The sequence below is a fragment of the Pholcus phalangioides genome, unplaced genomic scaffold (assembly GCF_987345545.1).
Source record: "Pholcus phalangioides strain wild (caught in Gottingen) unplaced genomic scaffold, Ppha-v1.0 ptg000009l_1, whole genome shotgun sequence".
Lineage (NCBI taxonomy): Eukaryota > Metazoa > Arthropoda > Arachnida > Araneae > Pholcidae > Pholcus > Pholcus phalangioides.
Genome location: NW_028301602.1, coordinates 46,236,236 through 46,254,817, shown reverse-complemented (window position 1 = coordinate 46,254,817; position 18,582 = coordinate 46,236,236). Strand labels below are relative to the sequence as shown.

Sequence of the window (18,582 nt, the reverse complement as noted above, 5' to 3'; positions counted from 1 at the left end):
ATTATTGTTTTGTAAAGGATCGGTAGCCTCCATTTTATCGGCACAGGGGGTCGGTGACTGGCCCAAAGTGTCCACGGAATTCAAAAGGTCAAGAACCGCGTGTTAAAGTGTACGTTCATTAAGAAAACGCGAGGTGCTAAGATTCTCACTTTTAAAAGAATGGGATGTTTTGCTACAAGCTGATCAACACACACATTATGATTATGCATCATGTTTCGGCCTTTGCTAGCCTCATTTACACATCGCAATAAAAAGTACTTTCCATGTCAATATTTGCTGTCTCATAGTCAACTTACCATTATAATCGGCGGATATGTAAAGCATTATTTCTTGAAGTTTCGGTTCCAGCGCTGCTTCGCCCTGAGTGTAGCTGTTCACTCTCCCCATTATGAGGTTCCTAACCTGCTCGCTGAACTGCCGCATGTCGGGAAGACCACTATTCATGTTGACCGAAGGTGCGTCCTTAGTGACAGGGGTGTCCACCTGAAAGAAAATCAAAATTTTATACCAGAGGCGAGTTAAAAATCTTAGAGTAAACATATTAGTCTGGACATCGATTCACGTTATGTTTCTTCTGATCCCTACATCGTCCAGAACTATGGTTCTTGACCTGCAGCCATGTGCCCACCCCCCAGGGCCACATTGCTCCATCTTGCGGCCCTGGGGGGAAGCAACATTTGGAAATCCATTGAAGGGAAAGTCACGACAGATCATAGACTTAAGATATAAATAGACCGCGCACGCTATTCATAAAACTTGTCGAACGTGAAGAAAAGATGAGCAGTATTGTCGGGGAAAGAACAGGTTCTGCGCTATTACATTTGGCGCGTTTTCGCAGAAGCTAGGATGTTGCTGTAACGAAATTTGACTCAATTCGATCAAGTTGATGAAAACTTTCCTTCATTTTTTCAATGAATTTCACTCATTTTTATGTGAAATATTTAGGGAGTATCAGATTTGAAAAAATAAAGTCTATAAAATAAACAAATATTGGAAAACGGAACAACGTATATGTTGTAAAGCCTAATTCATTTATATTTTTAAATATTCTCTTCATTCACTTTGTCGCTTTTAATTTCGAAAATTTATTTATACGAGGGGTTATTAAAACAAAAATATATCTTTCCAGAACATTACAATTACTCTATATACTCATAATTAATGTATAATTAATTATAATGCATCATATTATGTTATGTAATGTAACACATTCACACTCATACCATATTCAGTCATGAAATAATATTCAAACAATAAGAAAAAGTTTCATTTCTAACATTCCTGAAAAACCTTTTATAACCTCATCACACAAAACTGTAAACACTTACATAATATTTCAGGATTAAAATAGATTTTACTCAAGAAAATTACAGAATCTCATCATCAATTTCTCTAAATTATAAGAATTAAAATTCCATGTAGAGTATATATGTAATAATTTAAAGTGTGTATATATATATAATATTTTAGGATATAATATTTCATATATATAATATAATATTTACACATGTCACATATATATATATATATATATATATGACATATGTAATCTCTTCGCTCCAAAAGTATGCGTATGTTAATCTTAATTTAAGGTATTAAATCGTTTTTAGAATGATTCTTTTTCAAGATAACATCTGAGGTACACAATATATGACTTCAGGTCTTAGTACAGATATTGACTCAAAAAATCAATTGAATAATTAATTTTCTTGTTTGAAGCGGCAATTTCACATACAACAAACATAAATTAATGAATAAAAAAAATTCTTTTCTGTAATAGTTTTATCTCAGGTGTGAAGAGGGGTAAAAATACTATTATTTTTAGAGGTTGTTATGCACTTTTATGCAAAACTGCAATTGTCTAGAGGGGGGGGGGGAGTTTTCCTCACATTCTATTTAAATAGAATATTTTTCATAAATTTCTCCTCCTGAAAAGCATATTTTCTTCCAAGTTGAGCAAAAGTCGAATGAACTCACTAGCTCGCCAAATCTTGCGGAGACGTATATTTCAGTTAAAACTTCATAAAACACAATTTCAATCATTTATTGCCAAAAATTCTATTAAAACATTTAATAATGATTCATGACATTTGAATTTTACCAAAACTTGGAACTTTAATTGAATTAAATCCAAAATGGAGTCGTTAAAAACTGAGATTACGTCAGAAATCCATTGAATCGTCAATTTAATATTCCAATTTTTAATTTATAAGAAGGGGAATAAGCAAAAAAGTATTCCCTTGTGAAAGGATACTGGTCCCCCTTTCCTAAACCGCTCAGAACATCCGAAAGCTGCGCAAGTGTTGGCCATTCTAATCAAAAATAAGGCAGCGCGTGTAGATCGCCATACGAGTAGCCATAAGGAAAGCATTGCCAGCGAGATTCCCTGACCAGCCTTTCGACTGGAGTCACGTGACTCCAGATCTTTGCTTCACATTGTAACCCCTCGCGCGCACTCTATAGTATTATTACTCTGTGCGACAGATGGTTGAGAGCACCACAGACGTGTGAAGAAATTCAAACGCTTTAAGTGAAATATGGCGAGAAAGATACAGCAAAACCCTTCTTTTGCTGACATCGGTGAAATTGAAGGAGGGATAAACAGTGTAAACCAAGCACAATCAGGCTCTGTGACCAAAGTAATTTTAACTCAGTGTCGCGAAGAAAGTGGTTGTGTCGGGAAAAATTTCAGCTGGGTGAGCTTCCCTTCCCCATCAGTCAAGCACTCCCCTCAACATGATATGAGACAGAAAATAGCTAAATATCGGGGCACAATGCTTGAAGGCTACGAACAAACAGCTGTACAAAATATTGGTACAGTATCTCGATGCAGAGGACCAGCGGGACAAAATAAAATCATCCGTGAAAGAGAGTGATTTGCTAGTGAATAATTGTAAAAGAAAATGTAATTATTTTTTGGATGTAAAAAACGGGTGACCAGGACTGTAGCATGCCTTCTCGGAGCCCCGGGGCAATCCTTTTCTTGGGGCTTCCCCTTAGTATTATTATGCATAACATTTGTGGTAGGCCCTATTTGGATCGGGGCTCCAAGGCAGTGCCCTTGTTGCCTCAGCCTAGTTACGGGCCAGGGGGTGACCGCATCTAAGGGGTGACCATTAAGAGGGCTTTTGCTGTACTTCCATCCAGGTAGAGAGACCCTAGAAGCTAGAACGTAGTTTCTCAAATTTTTTGTTCCATTACCCCCTCCTTTAAAAATTTTTCTCTCATCACTTCACCACCCTCTCCGCCTGGACCATTCCATTGCCCACTTTGGGAAACACTACCCTAGAATAGAACATCACTTTCTCCAGGGTCCATGATACTCTTAAGACCACACTTCACACAGATAGATGATTTAAAAGAATCATGCATATCGTCAAAAATAAGAGCAACACGTTATCCTTCCACCTCCCCGTTCGTTACAGCTTGCATAAAACAAGGGACATCAAAATTCACGGGCATAATTTTTTACTGGCCATTTACCCAAGACTGACCCAATACGTCGGGAGTCGATTACACGTCACAAAGCAGAATTTAACGAGAAGAAAATATCGGAATACTTTCTGAGAGGCTGGTCGTCCACTGAAAGCTACTACGAGCGATAACAAGTCACGTGTATGAACCAGACTACTACACCGTGTCGTCTTAACGCATTGGCCCACCCAACACGGCCCGGGGGCCTCTAGAGAAAGGGCCTCCCTCACAACAATGAGATCTAGTCTCGCAAATTCTCGAAATTTTCGATAATTTGCCAGGTTCAGGCCTCAGGAAAATCACTTGGCGGGGGGGGGGGGCACGATGCTCTTAAAAGGCCTGTCCCACGAGAACTTGCTTGGGAACGCAGGGTAAGATAATTAAAGTTGAAGATAATAAAAGTCTTTGTCAGGATCCGCGGTCGTCTTGGGCCTCGGGGAAGCAATAATTTTTTATTGCTTTCAATACAAAGGCCACGGCTTAACGCCGGCTGTGGTTTTTGCGGTTATTTCAAAACAAAGACTTATTATCTTTTACTTTAATTATCTTACCCTGCGTCCCCAAGCAAGTTCTCGTGGGACAGGCCTTTAAGACGGCCCTGCTGCTACAGTGGACGACCGGCACGATGGTGAGACCAAGACAAATAAAACATTGCAAGAGCATTAATGTGAGCAGTGTGCTTTACTTACGGTTCCAGCAGGGGGTGAAGATGACGACCCTCCGGCGCCAGTGCTGCTGGCTTGCGACAGAGATGCATTCAGGGGTGTTTTGTTGACTACTTGAGATGATTCGGTTTCTTGTGCTGATGGTAGCGCAGATGTCGGTATCGGTTCAGATGACGGTCGCCTAGAATTGGAAGGTGAACTTTTCCCATAGGGAAGACTCTCCGCAGATCGACGTCGATTTCCATTCACGGGAGATCTGGAATCGGTAAAACATCGGTTACTTCGGTTTAGTGTGTGTGTTTTTGTTTGTTTTTTTATCTTTAAAACAAGATTCAACCACGTTGAACCTCTTTCTTCCCATATAGTGTCATCAAGAGATGATGACTGAAATTAAAAAAAAACAACATTTTTTTTGGTTTTAGTGAGTTGAGAAATACGAAATACATTCAAAATTTGGAGAGTTGGTTGCTTTGTGTTACTCAACTGGTTGTCTTTCTGCTTGCGTTTGTCTTTTTTCTTCTGGGCAGACGAGCAGCTGCTACCCATTTTGGCTGGTGGTCCTTCAGTCGACCCGTCAGATCAAATGTCGACGACTGTCAGCAAAACGACCTCCACATCGACCACAAGATTTCAGCGACGACAGGAGACGACATTTTCTTGTTAAAGAGACTGACAGACTTTGAAAATACTGGCGATAGATGACCTCGCTGCAAACTCATCTTCACAGCCTTTTAACAAAGAAGGATGGGGAGAGAGAGAGAGAGAGAGAGAGAAAAGGCATATTTAGTATTAGCAGATCTACAGCGGCATCATCACTAGTAAATAAGTGAAAGAGACAAATGGGCGGAGAACCGCATCCTGTAAAAAGAAAGAAACAAAATAGTCAACAAAATAAGGGATGGCTATCCAGCTTTTCTAGCCTTTTACTCAACACGTCATTCTGTGTGTTATTGAATTGATCATCAGAGATCTCTTAATTAAATGCATATACATATATTTTTATAAACTGGTTTTCCATCTGAAAGCACGCATTTTGTGTCCTATAGTGTGCAGTGGTTCTCAGCATAGAGTAATAATAGTATATATCTTTAGTCTATGGTTCTCAGCCATGCGACCCTAGGATGTTTTTTTTTTGGGGGGGGGGGGGCATGGGTGAAAATCTGATGAAAGAGAAGCTACGAAACGTTTTTGGGGGGGGGGGGGTCACAGAGAGCTGTGAAAAAAAAAATTCTGCTGTGAAGCTTTCAAGTGAAGTATGGTGGGGAAAAATATGACTACTTCCGGAATGGGACTCCAGCAGAGCTGCCCATGAAACCTGGACCATCTCAACGCATGGGCCCATCTGGACATGACCCGAAGTCATCATGCCCACAGAGGGCTTACATCAAAGTTTTCCAACCTTGGGTCCGCGGGATCATTGTCATCTACCGCCATTGCATGAATGACAAATTTAGTTCTGTGAAATTGTAAATCATCACTTTTGAATCATAAAGGTTGGGAAAAACTGGCCTACGTAATGAGAACTGGTATTATATGATCTTCGCGCGAGTAATAGGCGTGTGAACTGTTACTTCGAGCTGAGTATGAGGTCCCAGAACATCTCTTTGCCCGGAGACCTGATGTTCAGATGTACCTGCATAGAATCATGACAAGAAGGAAGTTAACTGAGCTCTAGCTTAAGGTAGGAACGAATCCAGGTCGGAAAGAGCAACTCATAGTTGGATCGTTCCTTATTTTACGATGCAGACCCATTTTTCCCATTTAATTTGACTCTCAGGAAGGATGATCGTCACCCCCGTCGGATCCGCTTTTGGCCCAGGGATCCAGATCAGCCTTATAAATGAAATTTTTTGTTCATTATAAATTTAGTTCCGAATAAATTCAATAAATAAAAAAGATCTCGCTCTTGGATGAGGGTGGAAGGGCACTGGATAAGACGGCAGGGGACACTGGAAAAAACATGTCCCGAAGGGGGCCATGGGCTAAAACGGGTTAAGAAAAACTACTATAGTGGATGTGGTTGGTCTTGTGTAGTAAACAATGAAACTGTGTGATTCCCCAAAATGAATGAAAAGCTTTCAACGTTATATCCATTCTGGATTTCGTTCGTATTGCTATGTGCATCGTGATGGACTCTCATCGAAATGATGGATCCACGTTTGAACCCTACATTGATTGTCGGCCATGAAGTTGTTTTGTTTTCTCTCTCTCTTATTTGAAAAAGTCTCACCGCAGAGAGTTGGCAGACCTTCAATACGTCACAAAGAGCAACAGGCCTACAACAGAACGAATCTTAAATCATTATATTTCACTCATAGCTCTAAAAATAGATGGTAGATGGCAGCACTAAAAAAAACAACCATTACACGGAAACAAACTTCGCGTTAGGTTCACAACACGTACACGCACATTTCAACATGTACCAATTCGTTAAAAGTTCCACAGAGGAACATGGACGAGGTGCATGCATGGTTTAGAACACAGTTTCCCAAACTTTTTGTTCCATCACCCCCCCCCCCCCTCCCTTGTACAGAATTTTTTCTCTCTCATCGCCCTCTATGCAAGCGGACCCATAGGATCCTATGTTAAACCAGTAGCTTCTATCGCCCCCCTGGACCATTCCATCACCCACTAGGGGACAATATTGCCCACTTTGGGAAACACTAGTTTAGAAGAAGAAGACCTTCAATACTATTTTTACATGAACGTGAGAATCCAGGCGTCTGCATTTCTTCTTCTAATATGGAAGGTGGGTGGCAACATCACTAGAACACTCAAATCAAAACGATTTCTAAACCAACAAGGAATGCAAGATTCTGGGTTCCAGGGAAGATGATATATATACAAATTAAGGGGTAACTAAATTCCAGGGCCCTCAATCTAGGACTCGGGACCCAATTCGCAGAATTTTAGACGGGGCCCAGACTGGATTTATCTAGGGCTTCCACTGTTCAAAATTTTGCAGTTTAAAAAAAAAACAACGCGATTCATCTGGAAGATTGTCAAACATCCCCTCTGTGAAAGCCACGAAAATTTTTCATTTTTATTCATTTTTATAACAAAGCAGGGGCCCCTAACTAATTTCCCGGGACGCAATCCGCATAATTTTAGTGGGGCCTGAGACTGGCTTTATCTCACTGGCTTCATCTCGTACTACCGACGTTGCAAATTTTACAATGTTAAACAACAAGATGAGATTCATCCAGGGCCTCTAAATGAAACCTTTCAACTTCCCCATGAAGGCATGTGTGCACTGCCACGCCCTGGGTGCCCCGACCCTGTGTGTTGCGAGCGCTGGTAATATATGGGTATTATACATATACATACATTAACCTCTCGGCAGGGCTGACAGGGGCCGGAACGATTCTTACCACTTTTTGATTTTTCACACCATAAATTAACCACAGAGGGAAGGGCCCCCGTGAAAAAACTGGTTTGGGGGCCCGCCAATTATCCCAGTCTAAGTGCCCTGCTGCAAGTTCTGTGGTGGGGGGGGGGGAGGACACGCCTTTCGGTACATACACATCATTTGGTTCCGATAGGTCAAACGGTTCCCGATATATTCAAGAGTATATTCATTTTCGTACATGGCACACACGTGTTGAGCAGTTTCCTGTGCTTCGAGTTACTTAATAGCAAAGAAGGATATAGTATTAATTTTCTCGCCTATCCCCCCCCCCCCCAATCAGTGAATCATACATGAATATTTTATGTAATGTACTATTTTTGTCTATCTTCCAAAAACTGTAACCGGCATCCAGAGGAATACATTGAAAATCCTCTGGATTCAATGTGTTTCCAGCCATGAGTGTGCACACACATACAGTCGGTACACCTCAAAACTGCATTCCGTTGAAGCTGCCGATGGACAAGCATAGAGGCGGATGTATCCACCATTGCTCCAGATAGTGAGTGAGAGAGAGAGCGAGAAACCGTTTTCTCCACACGAGCCGTGTGCAGAAATCGATACCGAGGACACTGACGTCGTTACTTACGTCATTTTGTGACGTCAGGGGATCGGTAAAAAAGCAACCCAAGGCTGTTTTCGCCGTATATTATGTATGCCGATACTCACTCTGTGACGTCATTCACGTTAGTTACTATAGCGGCCAAATCTAATTCCCCCCCATCATTTGGACGGAAAAATTTCACAAGTACATTACTTTCCTATTTACCCTTCCCCCATCCCCCTGAATATTTCGGTCAAAATGATTTCAAGACACACCATTTGGCGTCGGATATAACACTCCACCCCCTCTATCATTTTTTTCCCATCAAGCCTATAATATCAATTGCGGTTTCATATGACGAATTTTCATTGAATTTAATCGATTTAGTAATGCCAAAAGTGTCGATTTTAAGTCGATACTACTAGAAACAATCACAATGCTTTTATAGAAATACTAGGGGGGTTCTGCCCCCCTGCCGCCTTTGGCGGCCAACCCCCCCCACCCCCACTTCTCTCCCGGACATATCTTGTTTATAGGGGAAAGGGACGTGTGAAAGCACCAGCCTACTGAAGAAGCGAATTTTAATGAAAATAATAATAAAGCAACAAAAAACAAATGAGATTCATCAAGTATCCCCAGAAAACTTCCCCATGGGGGTCCCCAGATTCAATTCGCTGAATTTTAGTGGGGCCCACACTGGATATATCTTGGGCTACCGATGTGTTGCAAATTTTACAATGTTAAACCACAAAAATCAATGAGATACATTCAGGGGCACCAAATTACAACCTGCCAACATTTCCATGAAGCCCTGACCTGCAAGCTTGTCGGACACCCCCCCCCCCCCGTGAGAATTTTTCATTTTTATCAATTTTACAACGAATAAAATCCAGGGCCCCACATCCAGTAGCGGGGACACAATACGCAGATTTTTAGTGGGGCCCCAGACTGGCTATATCTCGGGTTTCGGCTGTGGCAAATTCTACAACAGAAAAGAATGAGATTCATCCAGGGCCCCCAAAATCAAACCTGTAAACATGGGGCCCCCCGACTTGGAAGCTTGTTGGTCATCCCCCGGTGCGAGTGCCATGAAAAATTTTCATTTGTATTCGTTTTACCAACGAATAAAATCCAGGGCCCCAAAATGAAACCTGTAAAGATGGGGCCCCCGACTTGGAAGCTTGTCGGTCATCCCCCGGAGCGAGTGCCATGAAAAATTTCCATTTGTATTCGTTTTTCCAACGAATAAAATCCAGGGCACCCAAAATGAAACCTGTAAAGATGGGGCCCCCGACTTGGAAGCTTGTCGGTCATCCCCCGGAGCGAGTGCCATGAAAAATTTCCATTTGTATTCGTTTTACCAACGAATAAAATCCAGGGCACCCAAAATGAAACCTGTAAAGATGGGGCCCCCGACTTGGAAGCTTGTCGGTCATCCCCCGGAGCGAGTGCCATGAAAAATTTCCATTTGTATTCGTTTTTCCAACGAATAAAATCCAGGGCACCCAAAATGAAACCTGTAAAGATGGGGCCCCCGACTTGGAAGCTTGTCGGTCATCCCCCGGAGCGAGTGCCATGAAAAATTTCCATTTGTATTCGTTTTACCAACGAATAAAATCCAGGGCCCCCAAAATGAAACCTGTAAACATAGGGCCCCCGACTTGGAAGCTTGTCGGTCATCCCCCGGAGCGAGTGCCATGAAAAATTTCCATTTGTATTCGTTTTACCAACGAATAAAATCCAGGGCCCCCAAAATGAAACCTGTAAACATGGGGCCCCCGACTTGGAAGCTTGTCGGTCATCCCCCGGAGCGAGTGCCATGAAAAATTTCCATTTGTATTCGTTTTACCAACGAATAAAATCCAGGGCCCCCAACCAATTACCCGGGACACCAATTCGCATACTTTTGGTGGGGCCCCAGACTGGCTTTATCTCGGGCTTCCGCTGTTGCGAATTCTACAACAGAAAAGAATGAGATTCGTCCAGGGCCCCAAAATGAAACCTGTAAACATGGGGCCCCCGACTTGGAAGCTTGTCGGTCATCCCCCGGTGCGAGTGCTATGAAAAATTTTCATTTGTATTCGTTTGACCAACAAATAAAATCCAGGCCCCCCCAACCAATTACCCGGGACACCAATTCGCATATTTTTGGTGGGGCCCCAGACTGGCTTTATCTCGGGCTTCCGCTGTTGCGAATTCTACAACAGAAAAGAATGAGATTCGTCCAGGGCCCCAAAATGAAACCTGTAAACATGGGGCCCCCGACTTGGAAGCTTGTCGGTCATCCCCCGGTGCGAGTGCTATGAAAAATTTTCATTTGTATTCGTTTGACCAACAAATAAAATCCAGGCCCCCCAACCAATTACCTGGGACACCAATTCGCATACTTTTGGTGGGGCCCCAGACTGGATATATCTTTTGCTCCCGCTATCGAAATTTTTCAACGTTAAAGCAGCAAGAAAACAATGAGATCCATCAAGGGCCCCTGGAAATGAAAACTTTTTACTTATACGTGAAATCTTCCCCGGGTACCCGACCCTGTGTTGGGAGCACTGCTGTTGTGTGTGTATATTATACATATATATACCTCTCGGCATGGACTTCCCCCCCCCCCACAAAGGAAGGGCTGACAGGGGCCACAACGATTCTTATCACTTTTTGATTTTTCACACTATAAATTAATCACAGAGGGGCCCCTGAAAAGCTGGTTTGGGGGCTCGAAATCTAAATTCCAGCCTAAGGGCTCTGCTGTAGGATGTAGGAGCCTCTTGGTACATGCACATAACATGGTCCCGATGGGTCAAATGGGTCCCGATATGTGAATATCGACCCAATATCGATATATGATATCATATCGATATATGAATATATGAATATGAATGTACGATATATGAATGTGAATATCGATATATGAATCGAACCCACTTCCGTAACAGATTTCCGTCACTCAAAAATTTCACCCACTTCCGTCACTCGGTTGCTTAGCAACAGGCCCTTTTCGAGTTTGTTTGTGATTTTATATTATAGAATAGATATAATACTGCTGTAAGCTGTACATGCATCTCGTATGCATTCCTCTGCGAAATTTCTAAGGGATTGATGCATGTCGGAAAAGATTGTTCGTGTGGTTATATGCGTGGCCCAGGGTCATAACTAGGATTTTGGTGAGGGTTCACCATCCTCGAAATTGTCTGATTTTGCCCCCCCCCCCACACCACCCACGCACAGGGTGATCATCATTTGATCATTTTTGTCGCACCACGGTCATTTTCTGGACACGAGGGATAATTAGACCGGGACCTACAATTTATTGCCGATTCCGAACGGCATTCTTGTTTTTTATACTCATCGAGGGGTTGGTGCGCTAACCCCTCAATGAGGGACTCCCTGAGGTAGCAATTTTTTTTTCTGTGGTCATGTCGTCGTTTCTGTTGTACCCCCTATGTCAGGAAATTTTCTGACAAGGACGAACCGGATATCGAGCTCGCGACACCTCTAAACATCCTTTTGTACTTTAGACGAGCATCTTATCGACCTGGGCTACCGCGCCCAAACACAGGGTGGAATTTGAAAATCACATGACAGTTCTTCCCCCTGCAGAATTTGCTAGCCCCCCTCAAAGTTTGCTGCCCTGGGTAATCGCCCCCTTTGAACCCCTCTAGTTCTGGCCCTGTCGCGACTCAAACTTACTCATGTTGTTAAAGCTATGAGTATGTAGTGTTCTAGAAGTGCTATGATCTTTTCTTCTGCAAAACGCGGATCTTTTCTTCTTCAAAACGGGGTTCGAACCTGGATCCTCTCATTGAGAGTCCAGCACGATAGAATATCGATTGATTCCCCCCCCCCCTTCCCCACAGCGGCTAAGTACTACTGCACTACTATTCAACCGTACATGCAACCTCACACACGTAGTGTAGTCATCAAATTTATATATTTTTATTTTTTACACTGTAAATTTACTGGAAAATAAATATAAGGGTAGCTAAAATTCTTGGGGGAGAAGCGGCTGAAATTTCTGGTCTAAAGACCCCCACTGAATGGGGAGCTATGATTTCAGTAAAACTTGTGAACAGCTTCGAGCGTCACACTTCTACAAGACTGTGCGACAATTATGTCATTTTTCGAGATTCGAATGCGAGCAGGTCTCCCATTTGGAAAAGTATCTCCGTAGAGAACAAGAAGACCTTCAATATGATACTTCCATAACATAAAAATTCAAGCATTTACCATCTTTACTTTAAAATATGGAAGACTGGTGACGGCACCAGCAAGAACACGCAACAAGCACAATTCTGAAAACATTAATACGTTAGGACAATGTATATACATGCATTTCCGGCATGTACCGATATGTAGGAAATTCCGCAGAAGAATGTGAACGAAGTGCATGTACGGTTTAATAGTACTGTAGTACTTACAGGCAGTTTAACTGTGAGTTATCAATGTTCAACTCTGCAGTTGAACAGTGTTAACTCAGAACCCCACCATCGCAACAGTGGTGGTGGGCTCTGAAGTTGGTTTTCTGTGTTTCCCAACTTAAGCGCGAATGTGAGCCGATCTCCCTGCTAAAAAGTTTCGCCACAGAGAGCAATAGAACTACAACGGTACAATCATTCAATAATTATACTTCACTTATAGTTAGAAAATTTGATGGCAGATGGCAGCACTACAAATAACAATAAACATTTCACATAAGACAAACTTCACGGTAGGTTCACAACACATACACGCACATCCCAACATGTACCAATTTGTTAGAACTTCCGTAGAGGCATATGGACGAGGTGCATGTGTGGTTTAGTAGTAGTAGTTGAACAGTGTTACAATGTACAGAGATATTGCTATGAAAATATAAATAAATATGCCACACACAATATGCATGCAATTGCAATTGAACTTTAAATCAAGAGTGTGTGGAAAAGTTTAGTAAAACATTTTCTTGAAACTGCTTGACCACCCCTTCCTTTAAATACTGAGAAGGCTGCAACTTCCCCCTCCCCCCCGGCGCACGGGATGGATCTTATCATATTATCAACTCAGGTTTTTTTTACGCTGGTCATCCACTGGAAGCTGTCGCGAGTGATAACAAGTCGCGTGTATATGCAAGACAAGTATAGCACTCTTGCGCATACACTTGTTTTCACTTGAAGTAGCTCCCAGTAGACGAGCAGCCTTGTACTATAAATTCAATGTAAAAAGGTCTCGGAAAAAATTCTGACCTGGGGGGTCAGCCAGTGTACTGTCATAGGGACACTGGTCGTTCTTACTTATGGACCCATGATCAGGGCCTTAGTAAGGGAGATGGGGTAGCTCTGCGATAAAGAGATCCGGTACAATGATTTTCAGAAGTGTCATGGACTGGTGTTTCTACCCAGGTGATCCAATAGTATTATTTTACCCGGGGACACATGATGCTGTTGAGATAGCCTTGCCTAGGGGCTCCATCTATATTGGAATGGCTTTGTTCCTCTGCATATTCGTGCATGATCTTTTGTTTTATACAAATACAAATACGAAGTCCAAAGGGCCAATATGCACAACTAGTTGGCTGAGGGTGAAGAGTTAAATTTTTTTCTTCATTTCGAAGCTAAATGACGGAACATTTCATTAAATCTATTTTCATTTTACATAAATATTTTCTTAATTAAGGAAATACTCATTTGTGTGTGTGTGTGCAATATACTATTGAAAGAAAAGATTTAATCAACTTTCAATGAAACTTTTGCCTTTCCCGTTTCACTGATGGTGATACTGATACGCTGAATAAGAAAAAACTATGAGAAAAGCGAGAGAGATCAAAGCATTTTTTTTTCCTGGAATCTATGTACGCACTGCTGTGTGATGCTTCACGTAGGTGGTCCAACGTTATGACACTATTATTGTGCTAGTAACTTTAGAAAAGCTTTTCTGTGTGTGTGTGTGTGTTACTGTTCTCACTGAGAGAACGCGTTGTTTCATTAAAAAAAAAATCTTCACAGAATGGGGAGGGTGGGAAAAAAGTTTCATAAAAATGTCTATTACCAGACAATAATAAAAAAATTATAATTCTTGCGAATTTCTCTCATCAATGCAAATACAGCAACCCTATACAAAAACATACATCGCGAAATAAAAAAATAATAATTAATACTATATAAATACACTGCCCATAAAAAAGATTATGGTTGTCTTAAAATTCAAGTATGGATAGCCTCTCGATTTATCCCAATATGTCTATCGTACGCCTTTTTTAAACGTGTCAATTGTGCTGGATGTCACGACCCCTCCACCCCCCCCCCCCGGTGGTAAGTTATTCCATTTATTAACAACCCTATTAGAGAAAAACTCCCTGCGAAACCACAATCTAAAATTGTCCCTTATTAAACGATCGGTGTCCTTTTGTCGAAGCAGTTCATTGACGGTGTATTAATAACCCATCCTGTTGAAAATTTTAAACACTTCGATTATATCCCCCGACACCTGCGTTCCTCCAATGCAAACATACTCAAGAAATCGTCTTTCTTCATAGCCCAAGCATTGTGTAAAAACAAGAGCACGCGTAGCTATACTTCGCACCCCCCCCCCCCAAACCAAGTCTATGTCCCTCTGTAGTTATGGTCTCTTAAACCTTACGGCGTACTCCAGTGCAGGACGAACTAAGCCTCGGAAAAGCGGAAGAATGACTTTAGGAGAATGCGAAGAGGTCTTTTTAAGAATGAAACCAAGTATTCTGTTCATTTTTTGACCACCGCTGAACAATGTTCAAAAAAACCTAAGCCGCTCTTCAATGAGAATTCCCTATTAACTTATTATTAAATCATACATGCTCAACCCATGGCCCCACAGGTCAAATGTGGTATTCAACCAACTTCAAAGCTGATTTTATGAAAATGAACTAAGGTTGCTCATTTCTAGATCCCTTAATAGACCCGCGATGCAGTTCCACATCACTTGAGAGTAGTTCGTGACATAATATCAGATCACTTGAGTAGCCTGCGCCATATGCGCAGATAATTTGAGTGATCTTCGCTACATTTGCAAATAACTTGAGTGACTTGCGGCACATTTACAGATCACCGCGGCACATTTACAAATCATTGAAGTGTCCGGCACATTCACAGATAACTTAAGTGACTCGTGGCATATTTCACTTGAGTGACCTGCGGCCCTGCCCAAGATTACCTAATTAAGTAGCCCGCATTCTCCTAAAGGTTGAACGCCCTTGCATTAAATTTTATTCCGTTATTTTTAAGAGATTCTGCAGATTTTTTCAGATTCCCTCAAACACAGTAAGTCGAATACAAAATCACGGTTCGAATGAATTTGCAATCTTAAATAACGTGAGTTAAAATTTCTGGTTATCCCTTTGCAATACTTACCTTTGAACTAAGAGGCATAAGCAAGGCTCGGATAACGTTAGGCCATCGATGACCCTTTTTTTGAGACGAATGCCAAGGCTACATCGTGAGGATAAGCAGCATCTGGTCGAGAAAAGAACAAAAAACTAATTTTATTCGCCAGAAAAAAAATAAAAAATATATATATACGCATATCTACATTTATCGCATGTTAAGTAACATACATTAAATACGCGAATAGTGTGTTGAATACACAACAAAAGGCAATATGGACTTGTATCACAAAAACTGTGTGTAATTATACTGAAATTATTTTAAAAAAAACCCACAGGAAATTTGAAAAGATTGCCCTATTTTTCCTCACTGAAGCAACTATTTCGGAACATATTCGGGCTTGTCGCTATTCATTATCGATTTTCCAATTTGCCGTATTAACACGGCATAGCATTAAATAAATGAGACCTGTGGGCGTGTACAGTTTTTAGAGCTCTTTTATCGCGTTTCCATTTTTCTTCTTTTATAATAAGTGAGCGCACCGAAGTGCTCGATAAAAGTGACGTCAGTGAAACTCGACTGACTATAGGAATCGAGTACAGTCCAAATCCTAATGTCCTAGTGCACATTTTTTTTTTTTTTATCTTGCCTTGTGTGCAACCTGATTTCACAAATATAGAAAATGTGAAAAATTTGCTAAAGATATTTTAAAATATTCAAAAAAATGTTCAGTTACAAACGAAAAGCTCTAAATTCGAATTATTTAAACTCCACACGTTCAACTCATGGCCCGTGGCTTCAAGCTTAATTTTGCAAAAATAAAGTAAATCATTTTGATGCAAGCATTTTCTTGTTTACAACAGTTGATATCCCATATTCTGCCCTTTCACTATGGATGCCGATGCCAACGGGACTGTGGTTAAAATGGTATTAAATTTTAGAGTAGGTAATTCTTATGTGTATTTATGCCTTCCCTGCAGGCAATTCAAACCTGCGACCCTTCTCCCGTTCTAATTTGATGCTCTTGACAAACAATCACCAAAATTTGACGCCTCACACTCCTGAAAATACGCCTTTGATTCCATGTAAAAAAGATGATTCTGGCTTTTTGTTTTACCATTTTCCATATTTCTTGAAAATCATGAAACATTTTATTCGATTGTGACCCACGACCGATTGCCAAAACACTCAAGTGGTCCACGAACGATTACCAGTTCACTTAAGCTGCCCGCAGTACACTTCCAGATCACTTAAGCAACCAACGGCACATTTCCAGATCACTTGAGCAACCCATGGCACAGATCACTTAAGCAACCCACGGAACATTTCCGTATCATTCGATTTGCCTACGAAAGTTTGCCAGATGACTTAAGCTGCCCGTAGCACATTTCCATACCACTCAAGTGGCCCGCGGCACATTTCCAGTTTACTTCCATGTCACTTAGGTGTCTCGCGACAGGTTTTCGAACCGATGAAGTGGCTCGCACTCTCAAAAAGGTTGAGCAATCTCGATTCAAATCATCCAGTTTGATATTGTAATTCAAATGGAAATACTTTGCGTATTTACACAATATTCTGTGAGTGAGAATTTTTTTCTCCTCTCACACTATACGCTCGAAGTGAAATTAGATGCACTCGGTCTCAGTAAGAAACGAATGCTATTCAACAGTTGCTCAAAAACCACAGACCAAATGTCCATAGTAATAAGACCCACACGAGAAGCATTTGCAGCGACTCCGTTCATCACGCTCCGTTCCCCTTTTTTCTAGGCCTCTGGAAAAGTTTCAAAGCAGTTTTATACCCACATTAACTCGGCACCAGTAAAATGTTTCAAATGCCAACAAAAGCACGTCGCGCTGCTGCCATCCAACAGACCGAGCTTGGCTTTTCGCCAGCGAAAATACCATCCGCAGTTTCTTTATGTATGTTTTTTTCTCTTCTTTTCCTCTCTGTATCTGAATGCATTTCTACTTATATGTATGCTTACTCCCTCTAGCAGAATCTTTTTTTCTTCTTCTTTTTAATCATTTCTGATTTCAGTTCTTGCCTCTTCTTCATACTCGCCCAGAAGAATCGAAAGGAGCGAACCATGTTCATGGGAAGAGAGTCTTTGGAATGAATCTTTCTTCTCCTAACCACGGTGGGTACCAGGACGCATCAATATTCAGTTTTACTCCTCATTCTGTTGAGGAGTGAAAATACTCATTCAAATTTTAAGATATTATTTCTGGTACACTGATAAAAAAAAATCGTTCTTCTTACTAAAACACTCCTTAAAATTTTCGAGAGGAGTGAAATTGTTTTTCAAAATTATATTTTCGGATAACACCGGTCGGTACATTCAAATATTTATATACGTCAACTATCTCTGCTTATTCTCGTGTAAATCCACTTTCTCTTCTGATTGGAAATTGAGGAAGAATATAATTACATGTGAATCATGAACAAGCCTCAAAATATCAGTGATGTTCCGATAAACAAAATTTCACTCCTGGGCAGAGATTCTGAGTTTCCTGTGGTATCATTGAGGAGAAGTACGCATTCAGGTGCCTACAACGGTACAATTATTCAATCATTACACTCCACACACAGTTAGAAAATTTGATGACAGCCCTACACATAACAAGCATTACACAGAAACAAACTTCACGTTGGGTTCAGAACACATACACGCACATTCCGGTATGTATCAATTCGTTAAAAATTTCGTAGAGGAATGTGTACGAAATGCATGTACTTAAGTACTCGTAGCAGTAGCCCTTCCAGTTGGTTTTCCAACTTCGAGGATCTAATGCGAGCCGATCTCCCAATAGAAAAAGTCTTGCCGCAAAAAGCAGACAGACCTACAACATGATACTTACATATTACACAACATGAAAATGCAAGCATTTATCATTCACCTTCACTTGAAAATATTGAAGACAAATGGCAGCATTAGCAAGAACACGAAACAAGCATAACTATAACACACTTCAGGGTACATAGGTAACAGGGCGTATGACATTTTATTGGAGAACCGTTGATCCTAGAGGCACACTTCCAATTAGAAAAAGCATCCAAGTAAAGTGTAGTACTCAGATATGTCATTTATGCAACAAGAAATTAACTTTTCATACCGTTCCCGTGTGGACAAAAACCCAATTAGAATGTTGCTGTCCTGTC

The 18,582-nt window shown here is 41.2% G+C and overlaps 1 protein-coding gene across 1 annotated transcript in view; it reads right to left on the bottom strand.

Annotated features, from left to right (window-relative positions):
* The window catches only part of LOC149083202 (NACHT and WD repeat domain-containing protein 2), a 56,985-nt gene that overhangs the window by 26,048 nt on the left and 12,355 nt on the right, over positions 1-18,582 (bottom strand). The window contains exons 2-5 of the mRNA XM_089236390.1: positions 15,448-15,549; positions 4,624-4,867; positions 4,164-4,395; positions 297-483 (exon numbers count right to left, since the gene is read on the bottom strand). Coding sequence (XP_089092516.1) covers positions 297-483; positions 4,164-4,395; positions 4,624-4,685 — 481 coding nt within the window. The 5' untranslated portion in view covers positions 4,686-4,867; positions 15,448-15,549. The remainder of the gene's footprint in view (positions 1-296; positions 484-4,163; positions 4,396-4,623; positions 4,868-15,447; positions 15,550-18,582) is intronic.